The 22,553-nt window shown below is 38.5% G+C and overlaps 2 protein-coding genes across 3 annotated transcripts; both read right to left on the bottom strand.

Moving 5' to 3' along the window:
- Positions 1-1,829: 1,829 nt before the first annotated feature.
- Positions 1,830-15,692, bottom strand: plekhm2 (pleckstrin homology domain containing, family M (with RUN domain) member 2). Of its 2 annotated transcripts, XM_026367950.1 has the most exons (20): positions 15,095-15,692; positions 13,253-13,359; positions 12,444-12,553; positions 12,236-12,335; positions 11,959-12,046; positions 11,689-11,863; positions 11,047-11,106; positions 9,166-9,454; positions 8,280-9,077; positions 8,129-8,198; positions 7,118-7,208; positions 6,807-6,871; positions 6,487-6,575; positions 6,186-6,318; positions 5,458-5,648; positions 5,275-5,340; positions 4,868-5,027; positions 4,251-4,430; positions 3,854-3,970; positions 1,830-3,693 (listed from the first exon to the last, which is right to left on the bottom strand). In XM_026367950.1, exons 1-20 carry the CDS (start codon positions 15,152-15,154, stop codon positions 3,556-3,558), a joined length of 3,087 nt encoding a protein of 1,028 aa, XP_026223735.1. In that variant the 5' UTR covers positions 15,155-15,692; the 3' UTR covers positions 1,830-3,555. The 2 variants fall into 2 exon arrangements, with proteins under 2 accessions (XP_026223735.1, XP_026223736.1); XM_026367951.1 differs by lacking the exon at positions 11,047-11,106.
- Positions 15,693-17,270: 1,578 nt separating this feature from the next.
- ddost (dolichyl-diphosphooligosaccharide--protein glycosyltransferase subunit (non-catalytic)) lies at positions 17,271-22,431 on the bottom strand. The gene is made up of 11 exons (XM_026368963.1): positions 22,173-22,431; positions 21,216-21,326; positions 21,038-21,124; positions 20,841-20,944; positions 20,663-20,757; positions 20,201-20,294; positions 19,783-19,931; positions 18,813-18,960; positions 18,350-18,470; positions 18,085-18,191; positions 17,271-17,910 (listed from the first exon to the last, which is right to left on the bottom strand). The coding sequence occupies exons 1-11, from the start codon at positions 22,405-22,407 to the stop codon at positions 17,761-17,763; spliced, it is 1,401 nt and encodes a 466-aa protein (XP_026224748.1). The 5' UTR covers positions 22,408-22,431; the 3' UTR covers positions 17,271-17,760.
- Between the last annotated feature and the right edge of the window lie 122 nt (positions 22,432-22,553).

A 22,553-nucleotide genomic window follows, 5' to 3' on the forward strand; every position in this document is an offset into this window, starting at 1 on the left:
ATTAAATGTGATTCCCTGGATTTAAAGGAAAGCTTCAAAGTCTTTTGTCAACAAGCCTTATGCAAGGCACTTACAGCCCTGAAGGTTGCGTAGTAGTTTCTCCGTGATCAATAGCTGTAGGAGGAATGGGCTCTGCTGGGTACCTGCAACTGTAGAAATTAAATATTTATGCATGCATGTGGGCATTTGTTGGACAAATTACGTACTTTCCTACAACCTGTGCAAAAACAAACATTAAAAATAGGCCTTTCTTAAAATGTTAACATACTGTTATTTACCTTTTTTTTTATTTATTTTTTTTTTTATCTACTTTTACAAATAAAATTGAAATGATATTTGAAGAAAGGCTCAGAATGCTTTTTCCTTACAAGGGTTGTAGTTACTTCTTTTCACTTCACAAATGATATGTAATATGCCCTGGTGTACCCAAACTATGAGCTGCAACTTTATTCTGAAAAAGACCATAATTACTTTCCAGAACATGGCTGCATGATGAGGTTGAGGTCAGGGTGGTCAGTCACGTTAACCCAATCAAAACTCTGCTTCACACTGTGCATGCTGGACTACTGTCCTGTTGAAACATGGAACGAACTTTCCCTCAAACAGCAGCCACTAAACTGTTTCCTCCAAAAATGTTAACTTTGTGAGATACTCACTACAGTATACACAATATAGAGATGCACCTGCAAGACTTTGGCTTAAAGAGAAACTACAAATATGACCTCTACTGGTGTACAGGGTGAACATCACCTTAAAACTTACCTTCAACCGCGTCTGTGAAAATGCACAATAAGTGTACTATAATTAAAATAGCTGATTTGTCTATATGAAAACAGAAAATTAATTAAAAATAATGATATTATTATTAGATTTAGTGCATGTATTACAACCACCAGGCATGGTTTCATTTCAATTTATTCAGCTATGCTGTCCCATCACAATGGTTTATTTGTACATTCATTATCATTAAGAACAGTATAAAATCTTCTGGACATGCACATGTTCATGTGTGAGTTCTCAGCATGTTATAATTGATTAGTACTCTATTTACAATAACATAAAATTGCTAAACAGAAAACAAATATTACATGCAGTATGCATTTATGAACACAATTTAAAAGCGCCGTTTTGACAATGCACCGTTTAAAAGTTATCCATCATTGGCCAGCAATGTCCCACATTCAAAACACTGCTCAAAAAGACTAACTTGCCTTTATCTACATTTTATAGGCCACAAATCATTTTTTGATGATCCAACAAACATTTCAAGTAAGTCCAACTACTGCAACCGTTCTCTCTCTGGTTTAAAAGTCCTTAAGTAATGCACTGGGGGAAAGGATTTCAAATACACATCCAACCAATCCTATTTTGGATCCCAATGAATTATTAAAGGACATAAAAGCCCTTTCCATAAATTGATATCACTTTGCAGGCTTCTGTGTGCTCAAAATGACTTCATAATGCTGCATAGGACATGGCAGGAACCAAAATAGAAAAGAAGGCTTTAAAATATATTAAATTAGACAAAATAGCAGCAATTTAAAAAAAATGCATGGTGAGTGTTAAGGTTTTGGATGTGAAATACCCCTTTTCACCTGAGATTGGACTTCTTTGTTAAGAGCAGAACATGGGTGACACCAAGTGGCACTTAGAAAAGCTTAAAACCCTGATTAATGCTGATGTAAGAGTAACAGAGAGTGAATGAGATGGATACGGACATACACACAACATATCAACATGTGTTTAGGGCTGAATATCATTTGAAGGTTGTTTTTCAATGTGCAACATCAGTTAGGAGCGGCATTATGTCTGTTTTTAGAATATTATGGTTTGTGTTATAGATACCAGCACACATCACATTTTGACTTGTTTTTTACTCGTCTAAATAAACACAAAATAAGGTGATTGTTTAAGCGCAATCAGCCAAACTGTACAGTGTAAGGCAACTACTAAAAAGAAAAATAGTGCTTGGTTTAAACAAATTGGCCATTTTGATCATTTAAGTCACGGTTTTCAAAAAGGCAACAGTGTCATTGCAAAGGAAAATCTCCCACTTATCTCTGCCTTTCAACAAGAGCAGTCACACAATGCTGCTCAACAACACAGCAGTGTGATTCTAAACAGTATCCAACACATGCATTACTATGTACTGACTATAATTTGTATAGAAACGTAAAAAGGCTTAAATTAAGGTTTGCTATTGATGATATTAAGTATTTGTAAAGCATTCATCTTCAGGTGCATAAAGGATTTTCAAATCCTAAAGCATGGTCCTACAGCACTAAATGACTGGTGCAGAATGCCATGTTCTATCTAATGTCTAGTGTCAACTCTACCCATTATGACACAACCAACAATTGCTGTAAAATAAAAACAAGAATCCAGGACAACTTGGATCTATCAGTCAGGAAAGGATTCTTCAAACATATGATTTGTTACTTGATATTTGCCCCCACTAAACGGGAATTAAGCAGACAAAAAAGTCAATACGAAGACAATGTCACCAGTCAGCTGAATAATTTAGTAACAATTGTTCCCACTTCCTCTAAAATGGAAATTAACATTGCATTATTGCATTACAATATTAACACAAAACCGCAACTGGTACCATTAAAAAAAAGATTGTGCAAGTCTGCATGAAAGCCTCCACTCATTTCTACAGAGTGGAGAAGAAGGCAAATCTGTTGCGTTTCCTGATAGGTTTTTTTAATGTGATGACATTTTAACTGGTGAAGCGAGATCTCAGAGTCATGAGTCATCTTGTGACAGTGCAAGTTAAATCACGACGTATACTTTATATCAATCTTCATTTTCTCCAGCTAATGTGAAGTGTGAATTTGAGAATAATTTAGTGGATGTGAAAAAGGAAGACAAAAAAACAAGACTGAACATAGTAAAAATAATAAATCTGCGTTGTTACTGTGCTGCACAGCACTGTATATTTTAGTACAATGCGTTGTTACTGTTACAAGAGGTGCAAGGGGTGACTTATATTCACACACAGATGTGCAAGACTGATGAGTGATTGGTAAAAACAGAAATATAGTGGAGTGTGACTAGGTGTAACAACTTCCTTCAAATCTGGAATTTCTAATACATTAAAGAAGCATCTAAATTCATTTCTTTAAAGAAAAATGTAATAATGCTCCTATCTCACTGTGCAAGGAAGCTGCATATAATAGGTTTTTATCTTTTGCACTTATCCTGCAGTGCTTCACTGGTAGAGTTCTACTACTGAACATTTTCAGGACTGTCATGCTGCGGGAACTTCATCAATTTCATTTCATTTAGAGATGATGTGCAATATGCATTGCTACTAATGCTGGAAGTTCCTCTGATAAAGACACTTCATCAGTGAATCAGATGTGAATACCAAGCTTACAATGTAAACCATCAGTGTTGAATTTCAAATGACTTGCATTAACATTGATTGGTAGATCCACATTTTGTTCCCACTCTTATCGTGTAACTATATCAGACTGTTTAACTATCAGTCTGTCTCGGTGGGTACCCACAGGTAAGCGTACGTGTGAATCCTGTGTGTGTGTGTTGCTGTCAGCACCAGGGTTCACGTTGGGATCTGCCTCGAGCCAGACTGTCTGCCCTCTGCCAGGCACTTTTCATCAGTGACAGGGCCTCACCACAACGCTTCTGCACTGATGGATCACACACGTCTCTATGGGGAAGATCAACCTGTGCAGTGATGACACACAAGAGGGTTTAATATACCAGTAGTTGTAGGATTTACAATCTCACATGCCGATATTGTGGGATAATCAATATTATAATTGTTGTTACATTACTGCATTCTTGTTTAAACCTACGATAATAACAATTTAAAGCATCTTCTAACCTGGAAAATGGCTTTCCATGCATTGTCTAATGCCTCCAGTAGTCGATCTCTCTCTTCACAGCAGCTGAAATACAAGACCCATGGAGGGAGGAACTGTGCCCGATCAGCTGAAAACTCCTACCCACAAAAGAGAGGAAGATTTTAGAGCACCTAAATAGGAGTTCCTAAATTTCTGCTTTTCTGCATAAATTGGCCATGCAATGTGATAAACCAACAAAACCTTGGTCCTGTTTCTTCGATAAGGATTCAGTTTGATGTACTTCATGTGCAATTGTTCACAAAACAATCCTAATTGATATTTGTAAAGTTTTTAGGCATGTGTACCAGCATGACATGCAGGTCACCATATAAAACCAAATTTTAAAAATCAGGAAATGCTTAACAGATGGTCACTTACAATGACACAATATTCCTTGTTGGCCTCCAGACTGACAGTTGTCACATCATGAATTTCAGCACTGTCCAGTGAACGGAAGAAGCTCGTCTGACAGTCCTGATGGCAGGTTAGCAGCTTCCTGTCTGTCATCACTAGGCAACATGGGATACATGGGGTGGGAGCCACACCCTGAGGGATAACCTAGAGATAAGATGGCTGTATTTTAATTACACCTTGCTTATGTGAATCGAACTTTACTCCATACAGTGCTTTCAATGTTATTATCATAAGTATAGGAACAGTGTTGTATTTCAATATGCCTAAATAAATAATGTGCATGGATTCTAAATGCCTGATTCCTGGAGCAGTTCAAAGACAGACTTCCTCTGTAATGGTTTTATGTCTTGTGTAAAGTTAGTTAGTCTTACAGAATGTGGAAATAAAGTTGTTAGTTGTGAAATAATAATATATTTTTATGGACCGTGTAAATTTTGTGGATATTATTGAACCGACTGTGACAGACTCTGTATCACAATCTCCCTGCATCTCTAAAAATGGTGCGACACATGCAATATTATTAGAAATGTAAAACATATGTTAGCCGAATACATGCTGACGGCACTATCCAAAACTCCCACCCCTTTGGAGACGGATTGGCAGAGTAACTGCATCCAGTCGGCCATGTCTTGCTCATTGTTGGCGCTGAGCTCCATTGGGGGGCGCTCTGTCAGGATGACTTGGAAAGCATGAGGACGTTCTGTGCTGTTTGAGCGACGGCAGCCTCCACAGTGTTCACCTCTGAAAACATATCAGTGAATATCAGTTGATGGAGTATTTAATGACTTTGCAGTGTAAAAGCCTGCACAGATGACTCGTCTCCAGTCTAATAGGCCCTTAGGCATGGGCAAAAATAATAAAATGAATGATGGCTGAATATCACTTAGTCGCTTCTGTTTAACGGTTCTGGTTTTTCATGTAGCTTACTGTCACACAATTGTGACTTACTGGAACACTTAAATAGAACAAGGCCATTATTAGAGCTTACCCCATAGTGACTGACATCAGAGGTGTCACGTCTGTTCTTTCTGCATACAGGTATAGAATCCCATTGCTGCAAGAGAGAGAACTAATATTAAAATTTAAACGTGTTAAATATGTTTTAATATTACAAAGTAAAGTGAGGAAAAGGACCTTTCACATTATTAATAAATAATTGACCGGCTCATACCTGAGGACGAGGTAGCAGTTTTTCCATAGCTCTTTGCCCAGGTAGGTAGTCCCAGCCCGATACTGCAGACATCCTTCCTTGGTGCTGGAAGTTGATCCATATTTTGGTGGGCCACCTTGGGGTGATAAAACCATGTCCATAGGATCCTCCCAGTGGACCAGTGAATAAAGCTTGATAGAGACTTCATATATCTGAAGAAAAAAAAAAGAAGAAAATCAACAATAAATAAATAAACAAACAAACAAACAAACAAACAAACAAGAATTAGTTTATGATTGCTTTCTAAGTCAGACAAAAAATACAACAGATGTAATCCAGGGACTAATACAATTCTCTAGAGTAACAGAAATACTAATACAGAGTCAGTATTTATTTAGTTGCATAGATTAGAATGTAGTCATTATTTATATTATTTGCTATACACCATAGCAGTGTTTCGAATGTTTTAATTCAAATTATGTGTTATTTACATTACTGCTAAACAGTTTCCAAAGCACACCTTATTTTTAGATGACTAATTACTGTGTTCTTTTCTTTCTCTCTGGCAGCCAGTTAATAAATTCATTTATTGAAGTTCTTGACATACTAAAAGTTGCTTTTGCTGAAGTATCTAGTACTGTGGATGGTTGAAGCATTCTGAAAACATCACATATGTGTTGATTTTCTCTCTGTATAATCCTGACCCGTGATGGAGAGCTACTGTATGCATATAAGTTAGCACGCTTTACCTCACAGTGAGACTCCTGGGAAACAAACTTTGTAAGAGCCAGTTTTTCCATGGTGGCATCAGTCAGAACTGAGGGGTAAGGAGGCTCACGACAACCTTTCACCATGGCTGATTTGAGAACAGACAGGAACCATCTGTATTTAAGAAGAATGATGGCTGGATGATCATTTTTTGTGCACAGAAACATGTTAACAGCATGTGAAAATTAATCTTTAAAGCTTCCAAAAGCAAAATAAACTAAATAATATGACACATCAAGCCTTATGTCTGTCTTAAGAAACATAAGACACAAATACACTCACAAAGTCAGTGAGGCATCAGCTGTGTCCAGTAAGAATTTTCTTCGTCTGTTGGTGCAGACCACTGTCACCATCTGTTGGTCAAGGCCCACCTCAAGGAAAACAACATAATAGCTGCTTTATAAAACGCAAAATAAATATTGTGCTCCATCAACCCGGCTGTCAGTCGTCAAGACTACAAAGATGAGGAATATCATGTACATGTAAACCTATGGATTACACTGAGGAACATGATTTTAAAACTGGGGAAAAGGCACTGCACAAAACAGCAGACCAAGGCATGGACAAATGTCAGAAACTACAGTATTGGGCAGGACACCTACTGAAAGATAGTCCAGCTCATTGTAGGAAACAGCATCTTCTACTGTGTATGGTTTCTCTGCTGCACCTGGACAAAAACACATTTAGTGATTTCTTTTTAGCCAACACAATAATCCTATTTAGATTTGTTTAAAACCTACCTGGCTAAACTAACCATTTGCTACTTTATTCACAAAATTTATCAAAATGAGATCAAGTCTATGCAGGTTCTATAAAATGTATTGTGACTTCTATTTCCATTGCCAATACAGTATGTTCTAAACCTAATTACAAAACACAGCTAATGCATGCTGGTTGGTTTTTAGCCACCTACCTTTCCTTAGTAAGTAGATGTAACAGTCAGTCAGCAGCAAGTAAAGAGGCTGCAGATCCCCCTCCATATGACCTGTACTCATCCTCACCATCTGAAAAATACACACATAAATTAGTGTTAAATTCTCTATATTCATCTGTCTAACTATTCTACTATGATGCTACTAGAAAGCCGTTAAGTAGCGTTTCATTTTACTAAACAATAACAATGAACTTGTATGAATTGTTGAATAAAAATGCGTGAATGAAATTAATAATACCAGACAGCTAATTTACTACAGCCTAGGCAATGTAGGTAAAGCAGGAAGTCATTTGACGAACTGTGTCTTTCAACACTTCCACTGAGCAACAGTCCCCAAACCACTTTTTCAGTGTCAAAATAAGTTAAACAACATCAAAACAAATCTTAAAACGTGAGAAGAATACATTTCAAAACTTCTTTACCTTATGGCTGTTCCCTTTCAGGGGTTGCCACTGCGAATCATCTGCCTCATTTAACCCTATCCTCTGCATCCTTTTCTCTCACACTAACTAACTTCATGTCCTCTCTCACTACATCCATAAATCTCCTCTTTGGTCTTCCTCTAGTCTCTAGTCGGTTTTTGAACATGTTCAAACCACCTCAATGTGGCCTCTCTCACTTCATCTCCAAAACATCTAACATGAGCTGTTCCTCTGATGTACTCATTCCTGATTCTATCGATATAAAAGAGAACCTCAACATCCTAAGCTTCACTACCTTCAGCTCTGCCTCCTGTGCTTTCTTCAGTGCCACTGTCTCTAAGCTGCACACCATCACTGATCTCACCTCCGTTTTAAACACCTTTTCTTTCATTCTCGCTGATATTCAGAAACCAAAATTGTTCTCTTAAAAAGACACTGACATGAATGTACTATTATTGTGACCCAGTTATAACAGTTACAGCTGTGCCATTAACGATTGCCACAGACATTCAGAATGAAACTACTTTTGAAATAAATTTAAGAATAACGACTTTCTGACTCTCTTTACCTTGAAGAGCTGCTCCTCATTTTCTCTGAATACATGGATCATGAGAAGAAGCAAGTGATTGTTGTCCACCCTAGAATGTCCAAGGAGGAGAACATTAGACACTAAATAAACAATCCAAAATCAAATAAATTACTGTCTAGAAACATCGTACTTAAACTCTGCAGGGTGAGAACTTTCTGAGGGACTAAGCTTCTCTTCTTGTTGTTGTCCTGCTTCCTCAGTAAACGTATTCTTGACCGTTTTGTCCCCTTGAATATCTTCCACCTCTTCCTTCATGTCAGGCTCCTGTCCTGCTGGCGCTTTTGCCTCTCCTTCATTTTTAAGGCCACCTGAAAGAGTCTGCGACTGGCTATGCTCTGTAGAGTCATAGCGGCCACCACCTGGGGGAGGAGAGTCTGGACTGTTGGGGGTAAAGCAGCATAAGTCCGTGGCCGCAGGAGAGGCCTGGAGGAAGTTGAGGCCTGTGACCACAGAGGAACAAGGGATGTCTCCCTGGGATGGGTCAGGTGGCTTACCCCCTGAATCCTCTCGAAAGGGCTGCTGTGCAGGGGGCTCAGGGACACGGTTACAGCCTTCGATATTTTTCTCCTCCAGGTGATCCCAAGCCTCCTCCTTATCCAAAGCCCCATTGAGCTTGTCCACAACGTCACGGAGTGGTTGCCCCACACTGTCCATAGAAGTGTCTGCCATCTCTGGCAGCCGTAATAGTCCTTCTACCCCACCCTCATCTCCGTCCTCCACAACCCCTGATCCCACCCTACTTCTCCTCAACTCTCCTTCACCATCTAGCTGAATTACAGTGCAGTTTAACGAATCCACATCCTCAGAGGCCAGGAGGTTGTTGTCTATTTCCATGTGCTCAGAACAGACAGAGTTTTGAATGCTGCTGCTGGAATCTGTGGAGCCTTTGCCACGTCGCTTCTTGGCCGATTTCCTTCTTCTAGCCACCCTGAAAAAAAATATTGGTTAACCGTGTTTCCTTCACTATAAATAAAGTTATTAAAAACGATGTGACCTTGCAGCTGTAGCTATTGTACCTGATGACCTCTAGCTCATTACTAGTGTTCTCTGTGTCATCTCCATTGGTAGTGGTATTGTGGTGGCTTGCCAAATGAACTGGTGTGACATCAGCTGAAGTGTTAGTAGTGTTGGTGTCGGAGTCCTCGTTGAAAGGGTTGTGTCTGGATGTGGGGCTGTGTGGAGAGAGATGGGCTGGTAGCTTCACCTTGACTGTTCCAGCTGAAAGAACCACTGTGTCACTGATGACAGTTTGAGGATCGGATCCACTAGATCGTGGGCAGCTGGCCTGGTCAGTCAGGTCACCCTCTACCATGAAAAGCCACATAAAGACAATGAGTGAATGCAACTGAGTTAACAGCAGTTGTCCACATTTACTTATGTATGTTGAAGAAACACAATGAATTTTTGGGACTGTCTCACTGGTAAGTGGAACGGCAAAATTAGACTTTTGTTTAAAAAGTAATTTACAGAAGAGCTCTTTCTATTCATGCATTTTCTTGAATTCTTTTTAAATCAGCATTTAAAAAGTCAACCTAACATAACTTCACCAAAACATTGTGTATTCCTTCAACAGCATTGAACATAAGTAAATGTTAGGGGCTGCTATGTTCTTTTGGATTTCTTTGGCAGGGTCAGAGATGCACAAAACACAATGCGTAAGACACCAGGCGGGTACACAGGCAGCAGCTTTCTTTGCAGTGGCACAGGTCTAGGTCAAACTTAACTACTGTGGTGTTTCAACAGCAAAATGACTGGGCCAATCAAGCTATTTAGTAGATGACTTGGCTAGATACCTTCTGATCTATTAACTACTTTTATGAACATTAAAGTCTCCATTAAATCTGGAAGGAATGAACCAACCTCAGCCAAGTTAAGGACAAATGGATCCTAGGGAGAACCTAGACTGTATTCATCTAATAGGATCCAGAGATCTCTCCAAGCCCTGGAAAAAGGACTGATGATTCACACATTTGTGCACATAACCCTGAGTGTTTTAGCTCTGATTCAAGCAAAGAGTATATAACAAATTTGATTTCCTTTGCTTAGAATTTCCTGTTACACAACCGATGAGTTAAACCTAGGCTGGTGCCACATATCAGAGACGAGCAAGAGAGGACATCACAATGAAACAGAATAAAACACAATACACCAGACAAACATTGTACTGAAGACAGAATGGACGAGGTGAGTACCAGTTACGCCAGGCATTTGTCTTGCTGTGGTAAATAAGGCAGAGTGAGCATTGAGATCATTCCGAAGATAAGTAACACATGCAGAACATGACAGATAACAGTTCCCTTTCCCTGGTGAACCAAACTTACCACTCAAATTATGGTGCATAATAAAGCTTTGTATTTGTGTTTAGCATCCCATTATAAACTCATATACAAAATTATCATTACTTGAGTGTTTAGTAAGTGTAAAATTATAACTCTCACATTTTACTGCAACTGCTAATGTGTGGCAACATTTAAAGTTAAATCGAGTTAAAAAGAGTATGTTGAGTATGTTTAAGAGAAACATTACTATTTCCAATAATGGTAAAAACATAGGTTTGTTTCTACAATAATAAATTAAGCTAATGGTTACCTATTTAATGCCCATCATATCAAGTTACACAGTTATCATATCATATGTCATATAACTTACATTACTGGTTTAAAAACTGTGATATGCCACAAAAATAAGATCCAAACACATGTGCCTTTCAAGGGAATCCATTCCCAAATATCAAGGTACTGGTTTTCATGCCCCCAGATGAGCAGTATTTTTCACCAGATGGCTACATTTTACATGTTAACTGTATTAACATTGTGATGGCCATGCCAGATAGAGGAGAGAGAAAGAAGGAGTGATGGAAGGGCAGGAGGGGGGGTGGGGTGTAGACCATGTCCCACCTTCCCAGTCTGCACTTGGCAATGACTGCAACACAGGGAAGATGTCACCAAAATCATAATCTAAAAAAAAAGGAGGGATAACATTCAACATTAGAGAAATGGAGTGGAGAAAGGAGTGAGAAGATTGAGAAAAAGCTGGAAAAAAACCAGAAAAACATGATATATGGTATTTGTAATATTGATGGGGAAAATTACATATGTAGAAACTAAAATGGGGGAACTTGAGTCAATTCTTGCAGAGAATGATGAGGAAAGCTTTTCCTGAGCAATGCAATGCTAAATGAGAATATTCTGTAATCATCAGCCTTTGCACGGCAAGTGTTGACAAAATGCATATGGGTGTCAGTGAGTCACAATCCACCTTCTACTTGAATGTGTGAATGGATGACAACAATGTATACATTTGTGTCTAAGCATGAGTCCACAACTCCAACAGAGCCAGATTACACCATGTACCCAATAATATTGCTGCTGAATATCTATGCAGGGCATAGATATTCAGCAGCAAAATAACATCAATATAATAATAAACTAGACAATCACTACTGATAAAGTGAAATAGCAGAGAAAATTGTAAGGGAGTTTTTGTATGAATTTGGTAAGAAAACAGTATCGGGGTTAGAGAACCACAGTGTACCTTACCTTCACTAGAGGGGGCTATTGCACTGTCATCCCACTCCAAGTTGGTGGAGGTGAGGGAAGTGAAGGAGTGCAGGGACAAGCTGTCTGAACTGGGCAGCCTTTCCTCAAAGTCCAACAGGTTCTGGGGTTTGTAGTATTCTGGCATGTACGGGGCCACATCCAAATAGGGCACATCCTGAAATGGTTAAACACAACAGCAACATTAGAGACAGACTACTGATAGGTAACAACTTAATTTCTATTGACATCAGAATGTAATAATATGCTAACCAGCTCTAGATCAAAGCGAATGAACTCCAGGCCGGACACCAGTGTAAGAAAGAGAGTGAGGTGGTCATGACTGCAAACTAGTGCATTCCTAGCAGAGAAAAGAAAGTGTGAGCGATATTTACTTTTCACAAAAATATGTGAACAGTGCTTAAAATAATGCATAAAAACAAAAGACAGCAATTCCTGGGCTGTACTAAAGCTTCCACTTGTTGAATGTGAGAGCATGAATCTTTCTTTTCCACCATTTAATCAAGATCAGGATAAGTGGATTACTTACTTGAAATAATACTTTTGTAGTAATCCTTGGTTCTCCTGGAAGAGGCGCAGGTAGCTCTCTAAAGAACTCTCACTCAAAGCCAGGTATAACCATGCACGACCTACGCACAACAGAGTTTCTTTTGACTATATTCCACTAAGTAATAACAGATGTTTTAGTCATCAATATGGCGTGTCAGTATGTCTGACTTGTAATAAAGATGTCTCACTTCGACCAAGGTTAGTTGCTATATGCTGAAGCTCATCTATCTGGCGGACAGCCTCTCTCCTGGTGAAGTGAAGGACAAGGACCCAGTAGCCTGAAGAGATGTCCTGTAGCCTGTAATGTACAAAACAGTCTATAAAATCAGTTTCATGAAGCTACAAGAGTGGAGTGATGAAGTTTACACACTTAAGCAATAATAATAATACCACTCTTTCACAATTTGAGCCAGATGAATTCTTGCACCGTCATCTTGGAATATGCCATGAAAATGCAGAAAAAAATCCATTGATGTAATAACCTGGTCATTCAGTATATTCAGATAGTCATCTCACCTCATTCCTTGGACACATAACGTTGCTGAAACTAGCCCTGACCAACTGCAGCAACTCCAGATCATAGCACTGCCCCCACAGGCTTATACAGTAGGCAGCAGGCATGATGGGTGCATCACTTCACCTGCCCCACTTCTTACCCTGATGTGCATCCATGCTGGATGATTATATTATTTTTCAATGGGAGGCTCTTACCTATTTTGGACGGGCAGTGTAATAATATTATCTATATCAATTCCCACCATAATCAATATTTGCAGAGTCTGCTGGAATGTAAACCAAATTTCCCAAAAAGAAAATGAAAGGGTCAAACCCCCAGCAAAAACTTTATTACAAGGCTGAAATGTTTGGCTCAAGGACTTCATCAAATTGCCCAAAGTAAGTAGGATTTATAGAAAAAATAATCTTACCACTATTTCAACTATTCAACTTTCCTCTTTCCTCTTTTCACTGTAAAATTTACATTCAGTAAGCGTCTTACCCATACAGCAGAGCATGGTCAAGGTGTTCACAGAGGCGCTGCAGGACCCGGTCATGATTCCGAATAGCTGGAGTCTCATCTTCACAGGCCGCAAAGTAACTCTGCAACTATAGTATACATAATTTCAGACTATAGTTCGACTCATGGCTGTCTGGATTACATGTATGAATCTATAGAAAAAGGTTTCTTATGATGTGCAGTGCAATAGCTTAAAACAGCTGTGGTACTTTACTGTTTGTGCAAAGCACATGGTGCAGCAAGCACAGTTACCTCTACTAGGCCTTTATCCACAACTCTTCAGCCATTTTGGCATGCTCAGAACTCGGAAATCTGGCTATCAAGAAACTACTTTATTGCCAACGTGACAAACAAGTTCTTTTTGGGCTATGATGACTTGTTAAGCTGATGATAAAAGGATTCAATTGTTTTTATTGTCCGAATTTCAGCACAATGAATATAAAAACGGAAAAATAACCAATGTGGTTTAGTTCGTTACCAAGATTTGGGACAGTGGAGTATAAGGATGATCATACATTACAAGTAACCAAAGCCAAGTAGAGGAATGTTCCTGACCTAAATCCAACAGAGTATGTGTGTTACTACTGTGATTCCAGTGTGTAGGCTCTCCTTGTATTGCAATTTTACTGCTGAAAACCAGACTGAAAGAAAGAAACAAGTGGAGCTGCAGCGCAGATCTGACAGAGCACCATGAGGGAACCAACTGCCTGATCATGTCTGTGGGTTGTGCATGTTAGGCAAGTATTTGTATTTAGTAGTATTTCTGCTCCCCTAAACTAAGAGCTAATGTGGCTGTACATAAAGATTATAAGTGTTTGTTGTTTCCTTTCAAACCCAATATAGGAAAAGCAACAAAAACATGCCATAGTCTTAATGATTACATTCTGTATGCCCTGCACTGGATGTATCTTATTGGATTTGAACGATTTAGCATTAACAAGCCAGCAGCTGATGCAGGTGATGCAAAATGTGTCACTGTGGTCCACCGTTCCACAGTGATCTTGATAGCCCTCTTGAACTGCCTAGTGCAGAGTGCTGACACCCTTAGGCATGGCCAACCTTATTGTTGGTTGGATAGCTCTGAATACAGTAAACAAAGGAAAAGAAATGTGCATGCCATTTCAGTGATTTCACAGTCATTACAACAAATAAGTAAAAAACAAAGAATTAAACGGGGTATCTGGACTACATATATGAGACAAATGTGAGATAAGGAAAAACACAATATTGGGCTCATTGCCTTAAGCACAGAGTCTTTCTAAGATGAGCGAGACCATGAATAATAGAATAAAAATCGTATTAGAATAAAATTCTAATACACGTGAGTTTGGAAGGTCAACACATGCCAGGAGGGGAGGAGGAAAATGCAATGCTGTGTGTCAGGTTATGAGAAAGAGAAACATAGTTTCACAGCACCAAACACAGATAGGCAGAATAATCTAAGATGTTTCATAACGTTAGTGAAAATTATATGCAAAGATGTATTAGTTAACCCTCAGGTTGTAAGTAATATGGCTGTAGGTGTGTTTATAAGCAAACAGTAAGGAAACACTTGGGCTTCGTTACACTATTGTTCATTGTCAAAAAGATACAGTGAAACATGACCGAAAGCTAAAGCTGTAAAACATAAAAGGGAATTCAGAAAATTGTTGTTATACAGAGCAAAGGCCTTTCATGACAGTGAGGTGGTAATGTCTCTCGACTTGAAAGTTGCCCTTTTTGGCAGACGAAAGATGACCTAACGTTAGCTACAGTAATGATGAGCATGTGAATGTTTTTTATATGAAAACATTTAATTGTGTTGACTAACCGATCAGCGCTTACCTTCTTGACAGAAAGGGAGATGTTTTCCAATATACGATCCTTTACTTTAAGTTGATCCATCACTGGTCTATTGGCAGCTTACAGAAGGCTGTCAGCTGACTCCTGAAGCAGAGCTCTTGTTTTGCTACCGCTAACGCCGCTTGCCTTTAGCTAGACTCAGCTAACATGATTTTATGCAGTAACTAACCAAAGCTAACACGACGGCTGTCAGTAACCTTACACGCTGAATTTGACAGCACCATTAATTTACAACCGTTCTGTTAATGCCAGGAAAGCAACGCAGTATGTCAGCCTTGGTCACCGGATCCGGTTAGCTAAGAAATGTTTTGCTATCTCTTCGCGTTAGCTGTAGCTAGCTAGCTAGCTAACCAACGGACCTTCTTAACGGTAACGTTACTCATCCGGTCAAAGACAGAGTTACCGGTTAGAGTCCAACCATGGCTAAGTTATAACAGCAATTATTGATCATTATCCTAGTTGTACTGCGTCGGATGGCTATCGTCAAATAGTTTAACATGTATTTTCGTGGATTTACCGATGTAGTTACATTAAAGTAACGGGTTCTTAAGTTACTTCGTATGCTAGCTAGCTAACTGCCGAGTCGGACCCGCCCACTTACGTAGTTACGTCATCAACACGCTCCAATAAAGCGTCGCGGTATTGGAGGAATAAAAAACAAATTAGCCAATTAAAAATAAGGATAAAGACATAAACTAGCAGTGGTGGACAGGATGATTACTTTTACTAACTACTGTACTTAAGGAGACTTTTGAGGATTTTATCTTTTTTCCATTTATTTATGCATGTATTCAAATAAAAGTTTCAAGTTATACTACAAGTATAACTTCAAATCCTTCAATAAAGTTGTGAATAGAAAAGACCAGTTGAAATGTAAAAATCTAACCCACATTTGTTCAACATGTTCCTCAGAAATAACTTTTCTGCAGAAATATAAGATGGTCATTAAGTTAAATCAGTGTACAGAGAGGAGATTATTGTGCTGAAGAAGTATTTTTCTTTCTTCAATTAAATACCTCATGTCCCTAACTTTTATTTTTAGTGCCTAGTAAGTGGGGAACCACTTGTGTAAAGCAGCTGCTCCTTCAACATATGTTTTTTAAATGCTACTTGTGCACTGATGCATTAATCTTAACAATCTGATCATGTAAAGTACTGTGTGATATTTCTAGATTCCTTGACTGAGCAATCTTCAACCAAAGCTCCTTGTGCAGGCTACCTCTCCATATGATCCAAATGCTTTAGTATGTCTAATTTTTGATCAACCAAAAAGAACAATTGTCAAACTACTGTTCATAATTAAAGTTACAGGTGTGAATTTAAATGTGAATGGTTGTCTCTACCTGTCTATACTGTATGTCAGCTCTGTGATAGGGACAGCTGTGACTGGCTGCAGCACCCTCGTAACCCTTAACAGGAAAAGTACAAAGATAAAACTCTTTCGCAACTTCCTATGCACTATGCAAAAAGCTTTATCTTTCTTATGTCTCACGTAACAAACATGTATTCTCATGGCACTTCAAATGTCACCTCCCTGATGGATTACATGTATTTCTATAATGCTATATTTTTATTTTTATTTAGACTATGTAGACTACATCTTCCACCACTGCAAAATACAATTTAATGTATAGAAAGATAAGATAGAAATTAAGTCTAAAATCTGACCAAGTTGATAAAAAAAAGAAAAATGAGCAAAAGATTTAATTTCCATTTAATAAAACAATTTTGTCTAATAAAATCAAATCATTACATGGAGGAAGTCTATAGGTTTATTTTAGTGAAGTTTTAAATAAAAATAGTCCAAGGACATAATATATAGTTAAAAATGACTTTGCTTTCAACCATAATAGCCAACACCTGAAAATGACAACACATCAGACTCTACGTTTTAACTTAGGTTACACATAAATACATTTTGTAGTTAAGTTGTAAGTTGTGCTGTAATTTGTAGCCGTACTGACCGGCAGTTGGTCAGGTGTTGGAAATCTAAATTAAATGGTGTTGTATAATCTTTATGAGCTACAGATTTCAAAACTGAGTTTGACCTAACATACCCTGACAAGTCATCTATTGAGTAAAACAATAGATTTTAGAGTCAGGACAAAGATTTTGATATATTGTGGTAATCATAACAAAAATATCACATCACAGAAACGACAGGGATTTCTCTTTAATGGAATGTCAGCAATTTATTGTTAAGATGACTCAAACCTTTTGGACACACATTAAAGTCAACAGTTGAAATATTCAGTGCATGTAGTTACCACAATAACCTTTCCTGATTGAGAAATGATGGGCCAAATTTTAATAAAGATTCCCCTCATGTTCCAAGAAAAGTGCTCTACCTAAGAGATCATTTTATTAAATGTAAAGCAACTTTGTACAAAACACTGACATAACATATACAGGTCTTTGTGAGATTTTAAAGTAGAAAAAACCCAATTGATGCATTATATTACAGTCAGCACCCTTTTTGGCCTCCAGACACCAAACAATTGACGCCCCAGTATCCAAACAGAAACAGTATTTCTAGAGGACTGCAGTCCAAGTCCCTGTGTGAAGATTCAAGACATTCAATTTCAACTCTTCACACCACAAGTTCAATTTTATAATCTCATTTTCCCCTTCACTGTCCTTTCTCTGCATTAGTCGGACTTCTCCTTTTCTTTCATGTGCAGGAAGACTATGCTGAAGACAAAGAGTCCAGTCATCATGGAGAAGACGCTGGCATAGTACGGGAAGGCTGAGGGGATGAATCGCTCATACTGAGTGTGCTGCAGGGGACGCACTGATACCTGTGGAAAAAAAAATGTAATTGTAGAATCAGTACATTATTTGTTATTTTCTTTTAAATTACAAATGTATTCAGTCTCAGTTTCTTTGGTCATTTTACATGTAAGATTTGCTAACTCTAACCATACTGTTTATTTGGGTATGCTGAGGTAAAGTAAACTTTCTCATTAACATGCCTGAGTAGTGGAGTAGAGATGTGTGTATCCCAGTCGGTTGTAGTCCACCTTGAACTGGAAGACTCCATACACATCAGGCAGCTTGAACTGGACACTGTATTTACCACCTGGTACAGATAAAAACACAGTATTTATAGTGACTATGGTTTACAACAAATAACACACTTTTAACTTAAATCCCCCAAACCATAGGGATGCAACATGTTCAGGTTGTAAGAATTAATTTAAATTAATTATATGATGTTTCATAAACACATCAACACACCATTTTTCTTAAGATAAGTCCTGACGAAGGGGTCGATCCTCACAAACTCAAGCTGAATATCATCTCCATCAAAGGGGACCCAGCGCCCCTCCGACAACATCTCAATGACAATGCTGTACTCCTGCAAGAAAAACATTATATAAATATTGAATACACAGCTTTGCATTCAGGCTAGAAAAACATTACTTCAGGGTGATGATTGTTCACACAAGTCTACTACTGACAGATAGGCGGCAGTTCGTGAGGCTGGAGAAGCATGTCTCGGACTCCCGGACCATCAATAAAGGATTTCTTTTTACCTTGTTATTGTGTCACATTTTGGTTTTCTTTATTTCTGTATCCCCCTTGACTTCATTTCTTTGATTCTGTGTCTTCATCTGACACTAGTGCTGTAAAGTGTCCTTTACAGTACCTGGCAAAAAAACTGATTCTGATTCTGAAGTCACTGAAATATTAAACTCACCACAAGGTCAGTGATGGTATATGCTGCAGGAGGATTGGTTTCTCCCACAGGGTGATGGGTAACTGCTCCGACCCTGAGGACTCCAGCCTCTTTGAATACCCACCGAGACAGAGCCTCAGCCAGCTCCTTGTTCCCCGTCTGCTCGTACCTAACAAAAACCACAACAAGGAGAGGAGGGTTTTAACCACAGTAGACTGACAGACTGTTAGTAGATGAAATACTGAATGTCCTCCAGTATGCCTCTGAAGGGCAGCAGTCGGATAAGAAAGTTTACAGTTCAGTAGAAGTGTTCACCAGTTAGCAAAAGGATATACATTAAATTCGACTGTGTTTGGTTTATTTGGGCAGTATGTATTTAAACATGACACTGTCTAAATGTGCAAAAAATATAAGCTAAATATAAAAAAATATAACAAACTGCACTGTCACATAGACATCTGTTACTTCCAGAGAAAAACATCTCACCCCCTCATATAAAGGAGCTGGATGAATTAGATACTTGTTTCTGTCAGTTGTATGCTGATGTATACATGCTCCCTAACGCAAGAGAAAATAAACTACTGCTCTATTAATCTCATCAGTGGTCATAAGAAGTTTTGTTTTTCCTATCAACTGTCATCACAATTTCAGACTTGCAGACAGCTGTCAGTAACATAATCCCCGTTGAGTCTGGTTCCTCTCAAGGTTTCTTCCTGTTGCCTTCTCAGGGAGTTTTTCCCTTGCCACCGTCGCCCTCGGCTTGCTCATCAGGGACAATCTAATTTCATGAGTCATACACATTCACTGTTCATGTACTGTTCTTTGGTTGTGTAAAGCTGCTTTGTGACAATGTCAATTGTAAAAAGCGCTCGACAAATAAAATTGAATTGAATTGAATAACCTGTTCAACAAACTAATGATAGTGGGCTAGTGAGAGTGTGACTGATGACCATTTTGATTTTGTAAGGATGTGATAAATAGTGAGGCCCACCTCTGGGACCCGGATGTGGCCTTCTGCACAGCGGAGTTGAAGAAGGCATCACTGAAGAAGTCAAGGGAGCCACTGAAAACCACTCTGGCGTTGTTTCTGGCCTGAAGGCCGGCGATCAGCAGGGTGTTCTTGCCAACAGCATGTGGATACTAAAGAAGAAATAAAACATAGCTATGAGTTACAATTTAAATTAAATATGTTACACTGTTGGTTTCTGAGTATAATTCAATCTATGGTGTCTGATGCTTAACCTAGACACTTGCATTTACTAACTTAAGTTAAATGAAATACTTGTGTTTCACATTACTTGTGAAACACAAGTAATGAAACTTAAGACAGGACAGAATCAATAAACGTTGTGGATACTTATTTCTTTCGGAATATATGACATAATATGACAAAATGTCTGTGATGATACCTGAGAGATAGGCCTGTCAGGGAAAAACGAGTAGGAGGTGGAAGAGCCAGTAAGAATATCCAAGACAAGAGGGTTGTCTGGATCTGCCACCATGCTGCATGAAGGGGACATGGTTTAATTAGAAAAATGTCTGCATTGTGGTGAGTAGCACAAGACATCTTTGAACTTCATATGCTGTCTCTTACTGCTACAGCAGTAAGATTATGTGATCTTAATCTAGGTATGTGCTGTTCAAAGTAAATAAGTGATTTGTTAAATTAATTATAGTAATAATTAAGAATTAGTAAACAGGAACATGTAACGTAGTTTGATGAATTTTATGTTGTTAGTTTCAAAGTAACTGAGTATGGGCCAGTGATTTACCATTTCTAGAAATCTATGGTACCTGCCAATTAATTTAAATTATTATTATTTAGTGCTACATTTGGTAAAGAGGAAATTGTAGCATTAAGTTATACGTACCCAACTCCCTTGAATAAAACAGGTTTGTTGGTTGGTTTGCCGACAATAGTGGGAGCTTTCAGCAGGTTCTCGGGGTCAGCCACAATCAGGGTGTGCTGGAAACAAGAAATGTCAAGTCTAAAGACTGAATTTGTGAAACAAAGTAACTGATGGCTGTCTCAAAGAGAATGCTGATTACCTCTCCGGGATCAGACACATCATAGTTGTGATGGTCAATGACAGCAGTCTTCTCCTCATCAAACTCAATTCCACACTCGCTGCCCAGCTCCCTCAAAGGGTCACCTGTGTAACGGGAAAAAGGCATGAATTTTTGAACATATTCAAAACTTTTAGCCAACATAAAATTGAAGCAAAAGCTGTTAGAAACCAACTGACCAATATCCGAACTGGCAGCAACCAGGACATTGCCCCCACCATCGATGAAGGATGTAATAGTCTCCACGTTAATATTTCCTCCAAAGTCTGCAGATGAACAAAAATAAAATTAGATTGTTTCAACATGGTTAACAGATGCCATAACATAATTAACTCCATTGTGAATTAAGAAACTTACCCTCAACCGATGGTGAAAAGATGATTAAATGGTCAAACAGGAATTGGCCATATTTGATCAGGGACAGAGAGGGATCATCAGCTGTCTTGAATGTAAGGTCAAAGCCACGATCTGTAAAGAAAAGATACATCATCAGTGACGCTAATAAAAGACACACTTTTGTTGCACTGTTGAAGTAACTTGAACAAACTGGTCATGCAACACAAGGTTCCAAAGGAATATGGACATCTGCACTAAAACTCCCAACACACTTAAATGTTTGCAATGCAGTAATGCATGGATGGAATAAGAAATACTGAAATGGAATAATACCTTATATAATTAAAAGAAAAAGTCTGTAACATTGGCGTTCATTATTATACCTTGTTATAAATTCTTATATTTTTAAATTCATGTATTTGTTAGCATTGTTGCAGATATGCATGCTTACAGATATTTGTAACTGCATAGACACACTGTGTAATAGCAAGTGAGTCGTCAATTCAAGAAAAAGAAGAGGTAATAACATCTTAACATTATTTATATTCACATTAAATTACTGTACTCTATCTTCAATCAACTACACCAGTCATAATTGAGTCTTTGTTTGAAGAGGACTGTTGAAATGAAAAGGTTGGATCCTATAATTAGCTATTTTGCGTATTAGAAATACCCCGAATTTTAGAGTAAACCCCATCGATTAAATGCAGTGCATTTTCGCATTAAAAAGCACGTAAACAACCGTGATTTATTTAAAATAGTTTGAATTCCAAGAAGCTGAAATGAAGTTTGGTGACAAACAGCGAACATAATATAGCTACGCTAGCATTAGCATATCTGCTATGCTGCATGAAGCTCGAGTCTACAAGCCCAAGTTCCAAATGTCCCATGTGTTCTGAAAGCGACCTGTTTGCAATACAACACCAATAAATCTATAACAGTTAAAAAATATGGATATAAAATAACACTCTTACTGACCTGCCAGACTGCGGAAGAACATTGAATGGGTGTCTCTGATGTTGAGGTTGTCCAGCAGAACCAATGTTTTACCGTCAGCAAGGGCACAATGCAACATGGAGGCTAGCGCAACGAATAAAAGCAGATTGTTGTCTAAAAGTCTAAACCTTCGCTGGGTCCTCATTCTGGTCAGTTTTATGGACGATGATGAAGAATCCGACCGGCTCGTCTGCATGTCTGCTGTCAACTCCGCCATTTTGCTGCAGAAGTCGACGTCAGCGTTAGCACTAGACTTTAACTTTGACCCCAAGAGTCAGCCAATCACAGAGAAGAACGCGTCTCGGACTCAGGTGTCCACCAATAAGATGAAAGATTCATTATAAGCCAGAGAATCACGGAAGT

This window comes from Anabas testudineus, chromosome 7 (assembly GCF_900324465.2).
Source record: "Anabas testudineus chromosome 7, fAnaTes1.2, whole genome shotgun sequence".
NCBI lineage: Eukaryota > Metazoa > Chordata > Actinopteri > Anabantiformes > Anabantidae > Anabas > Anabas testudineus.